At 40.0% G+C, this 19,993-nt stretch overlaps 1 protein-coding gene across 2 annotated transcripts in view; it reads left to right on the top strand.

Moving 5' to 3' along the window:
• PGGT1B (protein geranylgeranyltransferase type I subunit beta) overlaps positions 1–19,792 on the top strand; it is a 53,840-nt gene extending 34,048 nt beyond the window's left edge. For both annotated transcript variants that reach the window (XM_028093033.2, XM_028093034.2), the window contains 4 exons: positions 1,010–1,055; positions 8,669–8,853; positions 13,660–13,768; positions 18,269–19,792. In XM_028093033.2, coding sequence (XP_027948834.1) covers positions 1,010–1,055; positions 8,669–8,853; positions 13,660–13,768; positions 18,269–18,450 — 522 coding nt within the window. In that variant the 3' untranslated portion in view covers positions 18,451–19,792. The remainder of the gene's footprint in view (positions 1–1,009; positions 1,056–8,668; positions 8,854–13,659; positions 13,769–18,268) is intronic.
• The last annotated feature ends 201 nt before the right edge of the window (positions 19,793–19,993 follow it).

Here is a 19,993-nt window from a genome sequence, read left to right as displayed (position 1 = left end):
ACTAAGACAAAGGAAGAGACAACAACACAACCATACGTTTTGCTGTCTGTGCATGAACTCAATATGTGCAGTGACCAGTTACTAACAGACTCTGAAAAGGTGGTGGGACTAGTTACTGATTATGCTGCACATCTGTCATTTATGTAGTGACTTGTGAACTGAGATGCTAGCAGCAAGTTTGTACTCTGTGCAGTTGCTCATAGTTAATGTACCATGGTTGCGGAAATTGGAACCATATTGTGTTGTTTAGCTGAAGGATGGTACGTGGAATTTGTGCGTATCGGAACTGCACAAAGCAAGGACTACCTGTATTTCGCTTTTAGGGTGGACCTTCTCCCTCCAGCGGTAATTTTAGATCTGTCTCATGCCTACCATTGGCTCCCCCCACCTCCCCGATTTTCGACAAACTTCCCTTGCTCCCTGCAAAAGGGTGACAGGAGTGGGAGAGGCAGCTTGCTGGGATTTGAGGTTTCTCTTTCTATAGACAGGTAATTTAAAGCTTGCACACGTCTTCCAGCTTTGCTAAGGTTTCAGTTTTACATAGTTGTATTGTTCTTCTGTTTTGATTTTGTAGGATATGTGGGGAGATCCACATTTAGGCAGGTGCTGTTACCCTCAGCTACCCACAGCCTCAAAATAGAATTGTTCCATGTTTATAATATTTTATTAGTATAGCATCTTTACATTTTCCTTAAACTTGTATAGTCTTGCAAGTAGGAAAAGAATAAGGGTTGGGGCTTTTTATTGGGTAGAAATCAAATATGTAGATGCCATCTTTGAACAATCTGTCTCAGAACGTGCCTGCTCTATGCATTTAGTGATTTGACTTGATGAATAAGCCAAGACCAGGTACTTGAAAATGCCTACAACTACTCCTTTGTGGGAAAGAGTGAGTATTTTGGAGATATGAGGGAGAAACCAAAATGGATCAAGAGACCAAAAATTAGCATAACGAGGACTTATTTATTATCATTTCCCTATTAAACTGAATAATGTTTTTCTTTTTCAGTCCTATGACAATGGGCTGGCACAGGGAGCTGGACTTGAATCTCATGGTAAGACATCTTAAAGTAAATGAACATGTAGTTTCTTTTGTTCCTTTAAATAACATAATGGCATCTGCGACATGGAGAACCCCAGATGTTTGCCTCAGCCCGTGGTTGTCGTCTTTCCTACTTCTCTCTTTTGACACTTTATGCCACTTTGAATGCCTTCTAGGTCAGCAATAGGTCAGAGAATGTACAGACTAGGATATTCATACTTTCCTAGTATTTTCAGGTTACCTATTTGACTGTCAGCTGTATGATAATATCCTGGGGTGATTTCTTAAGATAGCGCCAGAAGCCAGCAAGTTTTCTTTTTTGGCATAACACTGAAAAGCTAGATGCAGAATATGAAGCATGAATCAATGAATTTGTGAAGAAATGAAAATGTCTTTCTCAATATAATAATCCTTAGTCATTGCCATAAAACATTTTGCTGCATAGCATATGTTCAGTGTATAAATTAATAGAATTTCTCCTTTCACCTTTCCCCACTTGGGGCAGAATCAGAATAGGGAGATGATATACTTAGTGTGTCAGCACATCAGTAGCCTGAAGTTTTTCAAATTGAGTATTTCCATGTAAGAGTAAGTAAGCGCCATGCTCCTTTTTAATTTTTTTTTAATTTCTTTCTTTCTTTCTTTCTTTTTTTTTTTTAGATTTCATTTTTAAGTAACCTCTACAGCTAGCGTAGGGCTCGACTCACAATCAAGAGTTGCATGCTCTACTGACTGAGCCAGCCAGGCCCCCAGCAATGTTCTTTTTTTTGAAAAGAAAGGGCCTAGATCAAGGAGGCTCTCTGAGTGAACTCCTTAAGTTTCCTCTTTATTACGGCAATCTCTTTGTGCTCGCCCTCTGGCAGCATAACACAGTGGCAAAAACAGGTCTCAGCCCTGATACCTGCTTGGGACCTGGCCCCTCACTTAATCACTCTGAGGGTTTCCTCATTGACCGACAAGAAATAATTGGACCTTCCTTTAATTTTAAAAGTGTTGCTAGGATTATAAGAGGTAGGGGGAAGGTGGTTTGTAAACTATAAAACATGTGTAAAAAGATATTTTTAACATCTACTCCTTGAGCCCATCTCCTTGTACTTCCCCTGAGACCATGTCCTGCTGGTCTTCTCCCTCTCACATATCTTCACTCCCTCCTTCAATGTAGATATTTGGAGGGTGCGTATCACGAAGGGCCATGTAGAAGACTGTCTGTGTTTCCTCTGAAGCTGTACTATAATCAGGACACCATAATTCCTGTGTGTGCCTACATTTGGATGAGATTGGGCTTGGGGCAAGCTGCAGTCGCAGTTCTGTCACTGGTCATCAGCACTTGGTGAGGAGGGATATGTACTCGTGGGTGCAAGAAGAGGAAATCTGGTGTCTGAGAATTTCCGAGAAGCCAGGGCCTCGTGCTCGGTGTTGGAGAGGGTATTAACAGGCACTCTGGCTGAGGCGACACATTATCAGTACGGGAGACCTGTGATACAGATGCCGTGGGTCCCAGGAAATTGTGATTGCGTTTGCCGGAACATGAAACAGAGGGCTGCTCAAACATGAGCCTCTCTGACAGCTCCTGTCAGGAAAGCATCTTGTTGAGTCACACTTAGTAGTGATTTTAAGTCTGTATGACTTGAGTAGGATTACACCCAGTGAGATCATCAGTCATGGCCTGTGGTTCTTGCAAAAAGCTTAGATCTGTCTTCCTTTTCTCTTTGAATTTGTTTGGTGGGCTTGAGACCCAAAGCTCTAGAGAAGGGTGTCCTACTGAGGGTGCCACAGTGGGCTGGTGTCCTGCTGTTGGGCTCCAGGAACGCTCAGATACCGCTCCCTCCACCTTGGGGGCAGCCAAGCAAAGCTGTGGGTCTGGAGCCCCCGCTCAGGGCGCCACAGAGTGCTCACGCAGGTCAGGCATCCTGTTCTCCGGGTGCTGTGAGGTTAGGCTGAGGAGACTGCTCTGGAGGCCCTCGGCATGGCCTTTCTTCCATGCCTTCTCTCCTCTCAGCGCTGCCAGGCGAGACCTCCTCCTCAGAAGTCAGCCTGCAGTTTGGCCGCCCCTGTGAGCCTTTGTCTTCTCCCTTCTTCTTCTTTCTCTGGTTAATCTTTTCAGAGAAGCAGTCCAAATATACTCTTGGCCCTTCTCCACAAGTGGCTTATTCTTCAACCTTCTATATAAGCCTCAGCAGCTTCGGGAGTTTCTCTTGTAAAGTCACCAGTGATCGACATTTCAAACCCATTGTCACCTTCTCGCTCCTCGCCCTGTGTTTCCTGAAGCACTGGAAGCTGTTAGCCTCTCCCCTGCTTTCTGGAAGCGTCAGGTTCCTCTTGCCCCACTTCCTCACGAGTTGTCTCTGGCTCCTTCACCATGTTTGTGTCTTCCTCTCACCCCCTTACCTGGACCCACCTTTTTCTTGCCTTTGGGTGGTTACTCTTTCTGAATCTCAGGGCTCTTCCTGCACTTGCTGTTCTGTGTATGGAAAACCCTCCACCCTCACCTCTAGCTTACACTTGGCTCTGTTTCATATCCCTAGGTCTTGGCTCCAGTGATTGCTTTTAATTATCATTTTTGAGATTGCAAATCACCCACACACACTCCATTCCCTGTCCTCTTTTCTGCCCTTTTCTCTGTATTCTGTTGATCATGTGTGTGTTATCTGTCTGTCCACACACGGGAACAGAGATCTTTACACGTTTCAGTCACTCTTGTATCCCCCACACCTAGCACATGCGGCGCGTGCTGAGATGAACTAATGGATGGTTTTATTAGTCCCCCCTGTGCTGGTGGCACCAGAACTCTGTTCCAGATCTGTCTTACTGCTCCGGAGCTGCGGAGTACCCTTCCCACCTGCCTGCCAGGCCGATCTCCCTCTGGAGCCCTTCAGCGTCGCAAGCTGCACCTTTGTAAAGCCATCGTGTTTTCGTTCCTTCCTCCCACGCCTGAATTTGCTCCTCAGGAATGTGGAGCAGCTACTTCCGGACCTGCTGGTTTTTCAGTCCATAGAAGCCAGAAGTCTAGAATTCAGGGCATTTGATCTCATGTTTGTTTTGTTGTTTTTATTTGCACTTACACCAGTGTTCTCCTGTAGGTTGCCTGTTTATAATCCTTGATCTCCAGACTGAAAGGACTGGAATTTATGATGAAGCAGCTGCCCTGTGCCAGCTACCAGTTAGTCTCTAATCCTCACACCAGCCCTCTGGGAGTAGGTATCTGTGTGTGACTTGGATTCCCTCAGAGAGCGAGACCACCATGAGTAGTAAAGAACTGGGATTTATCGTAGGAATAAGATTCTACACAACTGTGGAGGAATATGGAGAAGGAAGGGCCTGCAGGGCAAGTTGGTGGATCGGGGGGAAGTCACTGGCAAGGCGTCCTGCGGCCCTGGCCCAGGTGGACAGCGACACCTGGCAGGTCAGGTGCATCCAGCGACCGAAGCAGGGCTGTGGTACAGGAGTCTGGCAGGGGCCGTTGCTCCAGCCTCTGACTGGGTCTTGGGTCACCAGGGCAAGAAGTAAAGCGGACTTGCATTCAAGTGTGTGAGAGAATAAGGGCAAGGTGCAGTCTCCTGGCACCTCTGCCTTTGTCTCTCAGCTCCTTGAACTGCAGCTGGGGTAGTGGGTGCTGCTTCTCTCCTTCCAGCGGATCCCACGCAGACTTCGCGGGCTGCAGACCATACAGGGAAGCACCTCTGGCCCTGGCGGGTGGACACGGAACCAAACCACTGCAGTAGCCATTGTCATTTTTCTCAGAGTTGTGACTTCCCCAGTAGGCTTATATATCATCGGGCATGTAACGTAGCCCACTGGAAACCCTGTGCGTGCTCAGCAGTGCCCCTCATTTTAGTTCTCTGTGTCCACTTCCATCCTTGCTTTGTAGGCGCTCCCGTGGGCCACCCCTTCCGTGCATCCCGGGCTGCAGAGAACGTGTGCTCCCCCCATGTTCTCAGGGGCCTTTTCCCCGAGGGATGGGGCCGACATTCTTCCCTTGCCCAAAATGCTTCCCCTCCCACCTGCTTCTCCTCTTTACCCTTTTCCTAACCTTCCGAGTTTTGCCAATTGTCTTCCTGTGGCTGGTTTCGTTCTCTCTCAAACTCTTCATCATCTCTCGTCCCCTGGACTTAAGCAATGCCTCCCTTTTCTGTATTCCAGCCATACTGGGCTCATACTGTCTTCACGGCACCTCCCTGTTTGCCTTAGCGTCCCTGCTACATTGTGAGCCGGTAGGTCTCATTCGTGTCCAACTCCACTTGCCCTCATACCGTGCACTTGTCCAGCAAATATTTGAATTGGCTGTCCTCTCTCCCCCTCGGCATCCCCAAGTGCGGGAGGCTGAGTGTGGGCTGCGTCCTTCTGCTGCAGTTCATCGGCTCTTCTCCCACGACTGCTTAGCCAAGAGCCCATTTGTCCTGCAAACCAGACAGGCACACAGTACCCTTCTAAGCCATGATCATCAGATGTGAGGATTCCTTTTTATCCTAGTGAGTCTCTTAAGCACTAGCACAGTTGTAGGGTAAAGTGTTCTTGAGTTTGGAAGAATTGGGTTTTCCTGCTCTGCTAGGATTAAAGCTATTTTTTCCTCTCAGGATTCATGATATAAAAGTAATAGTTCACATAAATTAATTTGATTCCATGGTTCTTCAAAAATCTCTCTATTCCTTAATCCAGAAGAGAAATTTTCAATTCTTTGGCCTAATTTCATGTAAGCATTCAGCTCCTTGAATTTTCCTCACTTTACCTTTTCCATGGGGTATTTTAAGTGTGAAATGGTGTACTTTTATTTTTATACCTATTTTTAGCTTTCTACTTCATCTCTAGCTATATGATTGTTAACCTTCTTAAATGATATATTTCAGAGCACATGGACTCCTTCAGATAACTGGGTACATGCAAATAAATACAAGAGAATGCTTAAAATTGGGCTTTAAAACCTTATGGGAGCAGTAAGTTAGCTTACACCTGTTAAACACTGTTAAAATGTAAGTCAGTCCTAGCATCCAGGACTAGAGGCAGGAACACCTCCTTCACCCTGCCCCAGGAGCACTGAGGTCGGCTGCTAGAACCAACCTCGGTGGTCCCTTCCATCTGTGGTGCCCATGACTGTGGTATTCTGCACCACACCTAAATGATCCATATGACCAAAGCATCTTACTTCGGGTGACAAACTCAGCAGGTGTCGTCTTTCTCTTGTTTGCACCTGCCTTAAAATGTCTTACTCTAAGAGCCTTCAGTACAGAAGGTTCTTTTCATACCTTCTTCAACCAGGGCATAATGAACACAACTTAACCTTTTCTTGTTGAATTCAGAAAATTATGAGAAGCAGTTTTGTATTGTTCTCTAATGATGTAGAGAGCATGAGCAAGCGGGGGTGGGGGGGGGGAAGAGCAGAGGGAGAAAGACAAGCAGACTGCCCGCTGAGCACAGAAGCCCAGGGCGGGGCTTGACTTCCTGACCCTGAGGTCATAACCTGAGCCTGATCAGCTGCTCAACCGACTGAGCCGCCTGCGTGCCCCTGAAATTATGTAATATTCTTGAAATGTTTTGAAGCTTGTAGGAATCATTGATGTAAACTTTTTGAGCCCCTTTTGGTGCTAACTAGAATATGAGTTCCTGTGCCCACTTTTTTATATTTCTTAGTTGATTGCTTTCCTGAGACGTTGCCTGTCTTCTCTTGCTCTCTGTGTCCTGTGTGTCTGTGTCCCACAGTCTCCTAAGCTAATACCGTTAGCCCAGGTTTTTAGAATTAGTTTTTAAGAATTTTGTATAAAATAAGAACCTCTCAGGGGTAAGTGTTGGTGAATGAATTTTAGCTTAAAGCGTAGACTTTGCAGTAAGTGTTTTTGGCTACTCAGAGCTCAAACTTCAGAAGTTATTGTGCAAAGCTGGTGATTTGGGCAAAGTAGAGAGTACTTTGAATTGTGCCAGTTGGCTTTAAAGAATCCTAACAAGTAATTTGGAGAGTAACAGTTCTTAAATGCCTCTTTTTACCTTTTGGTAGGTTTTTTTTTTTTTTTTTAAGTTTGATTTATTTAAGTAATCTCTACACCCAATGTGGGGCTCGAACTCACGACCCTGAGATCAAGAGTTGCATGCTCTTCCAACTGAGCCAGCCAGGCACCCCTACTTTTTGGTAGTTAATGAGTACCATATTATCTGTTGGAGATTTTATATTTAATGAGGTAATAATACCTGAAGTCATGGCCACGTTGTCACGAAAGAGAAATTGAAATTGGTGGGTCACTGAAGAGGAAATAAGATTGGTAGTTGCTTAATAGGAATTATTCTAAAAGGTTATTATAAATTTATTTTCCACTTTTTATTAACTCATGACTGCCATAGATCTCCCAAATCACTGGGAAAAATTCTGAAGATTAAATAGTTCTTACTGACAGTGACCTTTTTAATGTGCTGACTGCCTTGAGTTTTCTAGAGGGAATGCTCACTTTTCTTTTGCCAGAGAATGCATCCAAGGCGTGTAACAGTAAAAGGGAAGTTGTAGGATGAAGCGTATTATAAATGCTCCATTTCCATAACTGAAATTAATCAGTAGCGGAAAGTGTTGTTTCTTTTCCTTTCTGGAAAAATAAGGACTTTTCAGTTCCTGAGGAAAGGAATCACTTTTGCAAGTGTACTGGTTTCCTGTTGCCTCGGACTTAGAGGTATAAAAAAGTACAAGTCTATTCTCTTACAGTTCTGGAAGGCAGAAGTCTGAGCTGCACTTTACAGGGCTGCTTCCTTCTGGAGGCTCCAAGGGAGAGTCTGTTCCTTTGCCTCTGCCAGCTTCTGGTGGCTTCCGACATTCCCCACGTGTTGCCAAGTCACTCCAGTCTCTGCTTCATAGTTTCATCGCTGCCTCTTTTTGTCATCCCCTTCTGCCCCTTCATAAGGACACTTGTGGTTGCATCTATCCAGGAAAATCTCTCCGTCTCAAAATCCATAGTCACATTTACGCAAAGTCCCTTCTGCCGTAGGAGGGAACGTTGCCGTGTTCCAGGGGTTAGGACCTGGACTTGATTTTTGCGGGTCATTATTCAGTCTGCCACAGGGAATGGATTCTCCCCGCGTGTCTCCTTCTCATAGACCCTTTTCTCCCTGCCCCCAACATGATCTCTCCTTCATCCCTCACTCAGACTTGCCTTCCTTAAATTTTTTAAGCTGAGTAGGTATCATATCTGCATATCTGCTTCTAGCTTGTCTGTGTTATATGTGAAAATTAGTCTGTGGGGGCTCAGGCAGATGGAACCGCAGTTCATGAGCGCTGTGTGGTTTTAAGGGAAAGAAATCAGACTGGGGCAACGGGGAGGAGGAGTCCTAGGTTTTAGTGTCAACTCTTCCATTAAACCATGTAATTTTGAACATGTTCTTTAACCTCCGAAGTCTTTTTTTTTTCCCCCATAAGTAAAATATTTCTTGAGCTTTAAATTATTTTAAATTCCTGCCTGTTTCATCAGATTAATATTGAAGACTCCAACACCTCCTGGTTATTTTAAAGGTATAATTAATTGTCTTCTAAATTTACTTTATTTTACTGATTTCCAGAATTGTATAACCATTGTTTTTTTTTTCTCCAGCCATTTCATGCTATTTTCCTAGGCATCTGATTTGACGTTTGAAGTATTGTGTGGTTTCGATTAACAGGAGGATCGACTTTTTGTGGCATCGCATCACTGTGTCTGATGGGTAAACTAGAAGAAGTTTTTTCAGAAAAAGAATTGAACCGGATAAAGAGGTGGTGTATAATGAGGCAACAAAATGGTTACCATGGAAGACCTAATAAGCCCGTAGACACCTGTTACTCTTTTTGGGTAGGAGCAACTCTAAAGGTAAGAGAAAGAATAAAATTGAGAAACCTGTACTCTGTGTTGATACAAACTGTGCTTTAAAAGTTTTGGTCTTTGTAATGGTCACTAAATACTGTTCAATTTAGGCTGCCCTCGGAGTTTTTTCTGTTGCTCTGGCAAAGCTAATCTCTGTATGGTTTTTCCATAGAATTCATGTATCTGTTGTGCTGCTTGAAAATTGCCATTCTTATAAAACTTAAGTGGCCTGGAACATAGATGAGAAAGGATAAGGTATAAGGTATAAAGGTTGTAAAAATCTTGTTACCAAAACTGACCGACCGGTAGTCTATCTAGAGCAGGGATCTGTCTGAACATGATAGCCATAAAGGCTTTATGGGAAGTTACTAATCTTAAAAAGATAAACCATGGGTCATTCCCTTGAAAACAGTTTGTGGTTTTTAATTTTTTATTGATTTATATGCCTAACCCTTCTGAATAACTTACTGATTGACACTTTTGCACATTTCTCTCCATTTCTTACCTTTTGACATGCCTAATTTCATAAGCTTATTAACCACTAAATACCGTCAAGTTTGCTCTGTCTTAAAATTGCCTTTCCCCTTTAAAATGTTTCACCTAATTCTGATATTCTGAAATCTAACAAAAGTCCGTGTTCATCTTTTATATAATATCCTAATTTTTTCTCTTAAATTCTGAAATGCTGAAAACAGAATGATTAAAATGAAGGCAGTATATCTCCCTCTCTCTCCTCCTAGTGCCATTCCTCGGGTGTACTGCTTTAATATTTTTTTAATTATGGAAAATTCCAAACATTCTTCATAAAGTAGAATAGTGTAATGAACCCCTGTAAGTCCACAGCTGGACTCATCAGCTTTTATCCCAAAGCCAGCCCCAGTCTTATCCATATTCCAACCCCTTGCCCTTCCCCTCACTGTATTATGTTAGGGCGGATCCCATATACCATTTTTTATATTATCTGGAAATTTTTTAGTACAGTTCCTAACCAGAAATAACTTTCTAAGTAACAGAACTGTGGTGTTATTGTCAGATCTGGAAAAATCAGCCATAATTCCTTGATACCTTTAGGTATCTAGTCATTGACTATGTATATTTCCTTTTGCATCACATCAAGAAGCACATAATCTTTGGTTATCTCCTTTTGATCAAAGGGCTCCAGAGCCGTCAAACCGGATTTATCCACTATAAAGTCCCCCATCAGCTTTTTATTTTATGATGGCAAAATATACATAATGTAATATTTATTAACTATTTGTAAGTATATAATACAGTGGTATTAATTATATTCACAATGTTATGTAACCCTCACCAGTATGTGTACCCAAAACTTTCATTATCCTCAGTATATACTCTGTACTCATTACCATTCTCCTCTCCCTCTGGCCCTTGGTCATCGCTCTTCTTTCTGTCTTTATGAATTTGCCTATTCTTGGTACATCATATAAGTGGAATCACACAATATGTGTCCTTCTATGTCTGGCTTATTTTGCTTAGCATAATGCTTTCAAAGTCCATCCACGTTGTAGCCTATATCAAAATTTCATTCCTTTTTATATGGCTGAGTAGTATGCTATTGTATGTTTATACCACATTTTGTTTACCCATTTATCCGCTGATGGACACTTGGGTATTTCCATGTTTTAGCTGTTGTGAATAAGGCAACTCTGAACATAGATGTACAAATAACTGGAGTTTATGTTTTCATTTCTTCTGTATATTTACCTAGGAGTGGAATTACTGGATCATATGGTAGTTCTCTGTTGAACTTTGTGAGGTACCGCCATGCTTTCCACAATGAGAGTGTGCACCATTTTCCATTCCTGCTAGCAGCGTACCAGGGTTCCAGTTTCCCTATACCCTCAGTAACACTTGATTTTTCTGTTTGGTTTTGGTTTTTATGATAGCCATCCCAGTGGGTGTGAAGTGCCCTCTCATTGTGGTTTTGATTGCATTTTCCTAATGATTAATAATATTGAGCATCTTCTGATGTGCTTATTGGCCATTTCTGTATCTTCTTGGGAGAAGTGTCAGTTCAGGCCCTTCACCCCTTCTTTAATCATGTTTTTTGTTCTTCAAGTGTTTGGGATAACCCCTTATCAAGATATACGGGGGCGCCTGGGTGGCTCAGTTGGTTGGGCAACTGCCTTCGGCTCAGGTCATGATCCAGGAGTCCCAGGATCGAGTCCCACATCGGGCTCCCTGCTCCGCGGAGAGTCTGCTTCTCCCTCTGACCCTCCCCCCTCTCATGCTCGCTCGCTCGCTCGCTCTCATTCTCTCTCTCAAATAAATAAATAAAATCTTTAAAAAAGAAAAAGATAAACGGTATGCAGATAATTTTTTCCCATTCTCTGGTTGCCTTTCACTCTGTTGGTAATGTCCTTTGATGTACAAAAGTTTTTAATTGTGATCAAGTCCAGTTTATCTGTTTTTCATGAAATCATTGCCAAAGCCAATGTCATAAGGATTTTCCCCGGTATTTTCTTCCAACAGTTTTTGTAGTTTTAGCCCTTGAGTTTTAGGTCTTTGATTCATTTTGAGTTAATTTTTATATATGGTATAAACTTAAGCGTTCAACTTCATTATTTTGCATGTGGATATCCTGCTTTCCCAGGTTCATTTGTTGAAAAACTGTTCTTTGCTCCATTAAATGGCCTTGGCCCCTTGTGGAAAATCAACTGAACACATACATGTGGGTTTGTTTGTTTTTTTTATGGGCTCTCTATTCTGTTCCATTACTGTTCCATGCGTCTGTCCCTATGCCAGTACCATACTGTTTTAATTCTTGGAGCTTTTGTAGTAAGTTTCAGAGCCAGGAAGTGTGAGTCCTTCAACTTTGTTCTTTTTCGTCATTGTTGGGGCTGTTCGGGCCCCTTGCAGTTTCATAGGAATTTGAGAATTGGTTTTTCCATTTTTTACAAAAAAGGCTATTGCATTGAATCTGAAGATCACTTTGGGTAGTATTGACTTTTAATAGCTTAAGTTCTCCTACAGTGAGCATGGGATGTCTTTCCATTTATTTAGATCTTTATTTTCTTTCAGCAGTATTTTGTAGTTTTCAGCATACAAGTCTCTCATGTCCTTGATCAGGTTTATTCCTAAGTATTTAATTCTTTTATATGCTGTTTTAGGAATTGCTTTCTAATTTCTTTTTGGATTGTTTGTTGCTGTTGTATAAAAACCTCATTGGTTTTTTTTTTTTGTTTTTTACAGAATCGTTTTAGCAGCCATTGAGGTTAACATATGTTTTAATCCATTATATTGTTCTTTTTGATGCTCAGAATATCCCATTTTTAGCCAAAGACCCTTCACGTAGGCTCTTGAGTCTTTTCGATATGACCTTGGTAGTCTTTGACAATTTTCTGAAAGCAACCATTTTTAAACATTTTAAAAATTCTTAATTCTTATGGATATCACAAGTTTAACTGATTTTTTTTATTTTTAGAAATATTTTCTGTTTTATTTTTTTAAGTAAGTTCTCCACCCACCGTCGGGCATGAACTCACGATCCTGAGATCAAGAGTCGCGTGTTCTACTGACTGAGCCCGCCAGGCACCCCAACTTTAGATGATATCTTAATTTCTCTTTAGACATTATCTTTGATTCCCAACTATGAAGAATGAAGATTTAGCCTCCCTTTTTTCAAGCAGATTATTAGTGGTTATATATTTGTTAGTCCTGAAACTTTCCCTCGTGCACCTTCTAACTCTGTCATATTACCTTTACTTTTATAATGTCGAGTTAAGTAACATTCATATTTTATTTAGTAACAATATTCACATATTTTATGCTTTGCCTGTAGGTTGATTCTAAAATTTAAAAACCGAGAATCAGCACTTACTATGATCATGTAAATATTGTTTATTGCTGAACCAAGTACGTCTTAAGATTATAGTTTCTCCTTATGTAATGACCCATCGGCCACTTGATGGAAAATGTTTCTAGCTGATGGATTCTAAAGAGTCTCTTTCCTTTTTATTGTATTGACTAAATTAAAACGAACAAATGTGTTTCTTCTTTGTATCATAATTCTTTTAGGCTTTGTTTCTCTTTTTGAGAAATAAAGGTTCTTTAATCACTCATATCTTCTGTGGCTCTTTGATTCATTAACATACTTTCAACTGCTTTGTGTCTTAACAGAAATTTTTTGAACTCTCTTGTCTACTACTCCACCCTCCCCAACACCCTCTTTCATAGTTTGAGTTATTCTTTATTTTTTCTATTTAACGGGATCTTGAGAGAGAGAGAATAAACATATGTCTTAAATCTTAAAGCTACATAGTTTTTTCTGGTAAAAGTATACTTGTCTCACCTTTTACCTTTCCTGATTAAAAAGCTACAGTTTTTTTTTACTAGTCTCAAAACTGTCATCTGGTTAATAATTATTTGCTCTGTTTTGAAATATTTTTGGTTCAAGTTACTAACGGTTTGTAAGTAATAGTTCAAAAGCCTATAATAAGAATTAGAATATGGGTAGATAAAATTGTCCTTTTTTAAAATGACTGACTAAGTTGAACAGATTGGCAGAGTTGTGTTTTGGAACCTAGCTAAATGTGATGCAAAGAGATTAGTTGGGCGTGGTTCAGAAGAGGGAAGTAGCGAGTAGGTCAAGGAAAGGAGAGTAGTTGTGATCAGATGACAAAAATTATAATAATGTGGTTGACTGATTCTAAGTGCTCAGGTCTCCAGAGGCTTGCTTTGAGAGCCTTAGCTACAGAAAAGCATATTTCATTGATGTATATCTGAAAATTGAGCCAAAGGTCAATATGAAAGTTTGATGTCAGTAAATTTATATTTGTCCTGTCATTTCAGCTTCTGAAAATTTTTCAATACACCAACTTTGAGAAAAATAGAAATTACATCTTATCAACTCAAGATCGCCTAGTAGGGGGATTTGCCAAGTGGCCAGATAGTCATCCAGGTAATTTATTTTTTGTATGACTCTAGAACAACTTTCTTTTTTTTTTTTTTTTTAAGATTTTATTTATTTATTTAAGAGAGAATGAGAGACAGAGCACAAGAGGGAAGAGGGTCAGAGGGAGAAGCAGACTCCCCGCCGAGCAGGGAGCCCGATATGGGACTCGATCCCGGGACTCCAGGATCATGACCCGAGCTGAAGGCAGTCGCTTAACCAACTGAGCCACCCAGGCGCCCAAGAACAACTTTACTTCTTGAGTAGACCCTCAGGCATCTTTGTCAGAAAGGGCATAAGAGAAAATTCAGCTACAGTTGTAAACTTAAATAATATGTTTATTAAAAAGATAAATTGTTTAAGTTTAGGGGAAATTTAGCATGTTGAGGGGTGTAAAGGAAGGGTTGGATTATCAAGGTGTATTGCTATAGTATGCCTTGTTTTTCATATATGTCACTTACCAGTGTTTTATTTCATTTGAGGCAGTGAGGCAGATGGTCTCAATGGGCCCTGTCCAAAATAGAGGATCATTTGGTCCATCCAGAATCTTTAGGATTATTAGCTGTCACTAGAGCTAAGTAGAATGAATCATCAGGTCCAGAAGGGGAACCTGTTCTTACTCTGTTCAGAAGCCATTACATCACATATCTCTAATTCTGGAGGTAGCTGTCCCTCACTGTCCACACCCTTGTTCTCTGAATTTCAGCAGATTCAGGGTAATTTTTTTAGATGGGTACTTGGCTATCTGAACTCTTACCATTCACTGTCTAAAACTCAGGAGCCAAATAGATTCAGACAGTGTGATATTCATTGTTTTCCAAACTCAGGAGTGGCAGAGAAGAACAAAAGATTCTTGGATTTAGTAAGTACAGTCAATCCTTGAACCACATAGGTTTGAACTGTGCCTGTCCACTTATAAATGGATTTTTTCGATAAATATTATATTGTACCATAAATGTATTTTCTCCTCTTTAATGCTTTTAATTTCTAAAGCCAAAGAATATTTTTTCTAGTTTTATTGAGAAATCATTGACCTGCATCACTGTGTAAGTTGAAGGCATACAGCGTGATGGTTTGGTGCACATCTCTAGTGAAATGACTGCCAGAGTAGGCTCAGCTAGTGCCCACCTTCCCATAGAGATGCAGAAGAAAAGGTGGTAAAGGGCAGGCAGTTTATGTTTGTGATGAGCAGTCTTCGGGTTAACTGCCCTGCGCATTTCCGGTATGTGACACAGCAGTGAGCTGTAGCCCTCATGTTGCGTCCTATGCCCCAGTACTTACTAGTGGCAGTGTGTCCAGTGTGTCCCTCTTGAACCCCTTCTTCCAGTTCCCCTCCCCCTGCCCCCCTAAGCACAGGTCCAATCTCTTTTTTTCTATGAGTTTGGTTTTTTGTTTTTGTTGTTTAGATTCCACATATAAGCAAGATCACACAGTATTTGTCTTTGCCTGACTTATTTCACTTAGCATTACACCTTCAAGGCCCATCCATGTTGCAGATAGTAGGATTTCCTCATCTTTGTGGCCGAATCATGTTCTGTTGTGTACGCATATACCACAAATTCTTTATCCACTCATCCATCGATGGACATTTAGGTTGTTTCTGTATCTTGGCTGTTGTACATAATTCTGTGAACGTGGAGGTGTAGAAACCGAGTTAGTGTTTTCATTTCCTGTGGGGATATTACTGGATCGTATGGTAGTTCCATTTTTAATTTTTTGAGGCTTCTCCATACTTCTTTCCATAAGGGCTGTGCCAATTTACATTCCCACCAGCCATGTACAAGGGTTCCGTTTTCCACTTACACGCCAGCATTTGTTACCACTTATTCTTCTGATGGCCATTCTAGCAAGAGTGACATAGTATCTCACTGTGGCTTTAATTTGCATTTCCCTCATGGTTATTGATGTCAAGCATCTTTTCATCTACTGGTTGGCCTTTTGTATGTCTTCTTTGGAGAAAGAGCTATTCAGATCCTTTGCCCCTTTTTCAGTTGGGTTACTTGTTGTGGGGTTTTTTTTTTTTTTTCTGTTGAGTTGTAGGAGTTCTTTCTGGGATTTTTTTTTTTATGTTCTAATTTCTAAAGCAAAATAATATTTTTAGATTTTGGTATGTGTAACCATAGCTATAAATATGTTAGAGCAGTACCTCAAGAAAACTGAGAATTGTCTTAATGACATTATTTTTCATCAGAGCTTGTACTATTTTAACAAATATACATTTTAACAAATGAGAATAGGGAAATGACAATATCTTGGAAAGCATGTCTGGCGTAAACATAACTTGAAATACATTTGGAGTATTTACAGTAGATTTTTTTTTAAGATTTATTTATTTGCCTTAGTGAGCAAGCGTGAATGGGGGGACGGCAGAGGGAGAGAATCTTCAAGCAGACTCCCCGCTGAGTGTGGAGCTCACTAAGGGCTTGATCTCACAACCCCTGAGACTATGACCTGAGCCAAAATCAAGAGTCGGATGCTTAACCAACTGAGCCACCCAGGCGCCCCAGAATAGATTTTTTTTTTTTTTAATTCTTGAAGGTTTTTTCTAGCACTTAGTTGCTAACTTTAATATTTGTGTAAATACTTGGATGTAATACTTTTTACAGATATGGTAAAATGTCTTCAGAACCTGTAAACTGCAGAGCATAGAAAATCTGTGTATCATAAATTGAATTTATGTGGAAAGACCTGTTTCATAGGGCCTTTGGGAAAATCATTTTTTAAGAGTCTTTAAAATTAGCATGTTCTTAGTTCTAGTTAATTTCGTAGCAGATTTGACACAGAGCAATTTTATACACATTTACAGAAGAAACTTATGAAACTAATGAACTTTTATTATGAAGAAACTGTATATTTCAGCATTTGATATGCTTGAATATACCTACAGATAAGTTTTTTAAAAAAAGCTTTGAGGGCACCTGGGTGGCTCAGTCGTTGAGCATCTGCCTTCGGCTCAAGTCATGGTCCCAGGGTCCTTGGATCGAGCCCCACATCGGGCTCCCTGCTCCGCGGGAAGCCTGCTTCTCCCTCTTCTACTCCCGCTGCTCGTGTTCCCTCTCTCGCTGTGTCTCTCTCTGTCAAATAAATAAATAAAAAATCTTTAATAAATAAATAAATGAAGCTTTGAGGTTTGAAACAATTAAGTTCTGGTTCATTGGCTTTTACAAAAAGCTTTTTGAGAAAAAAATGTTTTATTTTTACATTACGTGGAAAGTAGAAGATCCTATTTTATGTTATCCTGGATGGATTTTATTTCTCTTTCATTTGCATTTTTTCCTAGAAAAGTTTCCTTATTTCTAGTCAATAAAATATGATGTTGCTTTGTGCCTTCTGTAATTTTAGAATAACTAAAAGGAAAATTTCATAGTACAGGGGAAATCAAATTTATTTTTTGTGGTCTGAAAATGAGAGAAAAGTGAGCCAGAAGAAACCTAAGCATTCTCTTGAGAAGACATGAAAGGAGATTGACATGGGCCTCCACTAGTGAGATAACATTTTCAGAAATAATCTTGAGTAAGCACAATTATCTGTCCCTCCGTTTTGAAAAGTAGATGATACTCATGTAAGTAAAACTTTCTAATACTTCTGACAAAGTTTGAGTCGGTAAGGTGTTCTGAACTTCAGTAGCTCTTGAGGCCATAAATGATGGCCAGTACAAAAATAGGAAAAATGCCTGATGGCTACAAAATCTGTTTTTTTGTAGTATGCCCCTAACTGCAGAGCTCTGAGCTCTTCAGAGTCCGTATAAGGCTGTCCAGCAGGCAACAGCCATGTGATTCCTGTGGCCACTGGAATGGAAGAGGGTCGCTGCCCCCAGAAGACGGGAAATATTAGTGAGGCCAGTATAGAAGAAAGGTTATGTTATTTATAACCACAGAGAATGTGAGTTTGTTTTCACTGTCAGGTCAGACATTTTTTGGATGATTGACATTCCCCTAAATAGGAAAACTAAATTTGGTACAGCATTCCACAGCGGATTATTCTGTTCAGGCATCTTTCACTGAACACAGTACTGAGGTCGTATTGGTTATGGAAATGTCAGAGGTAAAACTTAGTGGGGAGGGGTATTGCTACTTAGAATCAGAGGTTTATTTTCGTTTTTCAGGAAAATATTTCCTTTTATGATACAGAGCTAAAGCCCCTTATTTCGGTATTCTGTAGGAAGCAAAGGGGAAACCCCCTAAGTGAGAGGTCTTATATTACTGCTACTCTACTTTGTTTTTTTAATCACAGAGGATGTTGGGAGTGTCACCTTTTCATTTGATACCTGTTTTCCTTTGTTAATGATATTTTTTTCGATAAAATATCTGATTTTGATCATCTGGTTTTTTTTTTAATTGGTGTTTTGACAAAGACTTTGAGAAAGTACATGTTTCAAAACCTGTATTTAACATTTTTCTAAATTTAATTTTAATGTGCTGGACTAATAGATATGTAGCTATAGTACTTTGCAGCATGTACGAACAAGAATGCCTGTCATGATAAAAAAAAAAAATACCTTGTTTTCAGATGCTTTGCATGCATACTTTGGGATCTGTGGCCTGTCACTAATGGAGGAAAGTGGAATTTGTAAAGTTCATCCTGCCCTGAATGTAAGCACACGGACTTCTGAACGCCTTCGAGATCTCCATCAGAGCTGGAAAACCAAGGACTCTAAACAGTGCCCAGAGAATGTGCACATCTCCACATGACTGACTTCACTTAGGTTGGGAGGGTGGGGGGATTTGTAGCACAACTGTAGCTCAAGGTTAAAAGCCATGTATGACCAATGTGCTCTTTTTTTAAGAGGTAGTCTCACAATCAAATCTCGTGCCGATGTCACTTTGGAATATGGTCTTGAGCCAGGAACCTTTGTACTGGGTTTCAAGAAAATCTTTGTTGAAGTCTGAACCACAGTGGACTCTGTTGTGGTTCTTAAATGTTTATACTGTATTTCTAAGAAGTTCTTTGAGGCAAATTAACTATATGTATGTAGGTTATATTTTTAAAAAACTCTACAAATTGTATCATACTGTAAAATGGACACAAATCTTCAAAACAAGTTTACGGTTCACATAGCAATGATAATCCTTGGGTGAACACTTAGTGATCATTTAAAAAGCTTGATAGCTGATGGTAGGAAATTGCTTTAATGAATTAAGTATTTAGGATTCTTCTTTGAAAACAGATGATTCCATAATTTTTAAAAAGAATGACTTACTTTGTCTTATTAAGTGTGCCAGTTAAACTTATGAGGCCTACATAAATGAAATTAACTTCATAGCAAGAATGAATAGGCTTAACTAATACAGTAATTTTCTAAAGGGACATTGATCTAAGAAGATTATTATGTAACTGAGGGAAAAATAATTTAACTGTATGTGATTGTGAATGAGAAAGTTTTGTGCTGTGTGGGTCACTTATTTAGATGTTGTGAGGGTGAATAACAGTTGTGTTTGATTTTAATTTCATTAGTTGCTTTTTCTCTCTGGGGAGAAAGTAGTCATCTAGAAGGAAAGACGTTGAGTGCTTTGGTTTATTTTTCTGAAATATGTGATACTGTAAATTGTACTTTTATAAGGGAGTTATTTTTAGCTATTGGTTTTTTTTTTTTTTAGTTTGTTTCCTCCAGTGTGTTAGTGGTTCTGATTTCAAAATGACAATTTTCTAATTTTTTCGAAGCAAATAAGTAAAACTCAGTAAAAAACCAGAACCACTGAAGTAAATTTACTGGTGCAGCTCCATACATGGTCATTTATATTTTTATACTTTCAGGTAAGTGGAAGGGAGATGTTCTGTTTAGTTGTTAAAGACTGGGGTGTCGCTTTTGTTCTTCTTGTTTTGTTCATTCTGTGAACTAGCTAATTGTAAAGGAAATAGTGTAAAAACTCATCTTCATTAGTAACCAATTTATCAATAAATCACATCCATCACTATTGTTGGAATGATGTTCAAAGATGTGAGACAAGTACTGAAATGGAGAAGAAAATCTCTTCACTGAAGGAGATAGGTGAAAGTTAAAGTCTTGGTGATAATAAATGTTGAATTATTCTACACCTATCAGTATAAAAAATTACTAGTATTTCTGTTTAGGAATTATATTTAAATTTTAATTTCTTTCCTAAATTTGAGGAGAAAATGCCCTTAAGTAATGGTCCTTCCAAAGGGAAATCTGGTATGTGCTTAGAGAAATGATTCATTTGTTGTTGGCATCCTTAGTTTTAAAACTCCGCTTGCCCAGGTCAACTTTATTAT

This window comes from Eumetopias jubatus, unplaced genomic scaffold (assembly GCF_037043125.1).
Source record: "Eumetopias jubatus isolate StellerSeaLion01/CBP00866 unplaced genomic scaffold, mEumJub1_p1.0 scaffold_5, whole genome shotgun sequence".
Lineage (NCBI taxonomy): Eukaryota > Metazoa > Chordata > Mammalia > Carnivora > Otariidae > Eumetopias > Eumetopias jubatus.
Note: the sequence above shows the minus strand (reverse complement) of the source record. Positions and strands in the feature narration are given on the sequence as shown.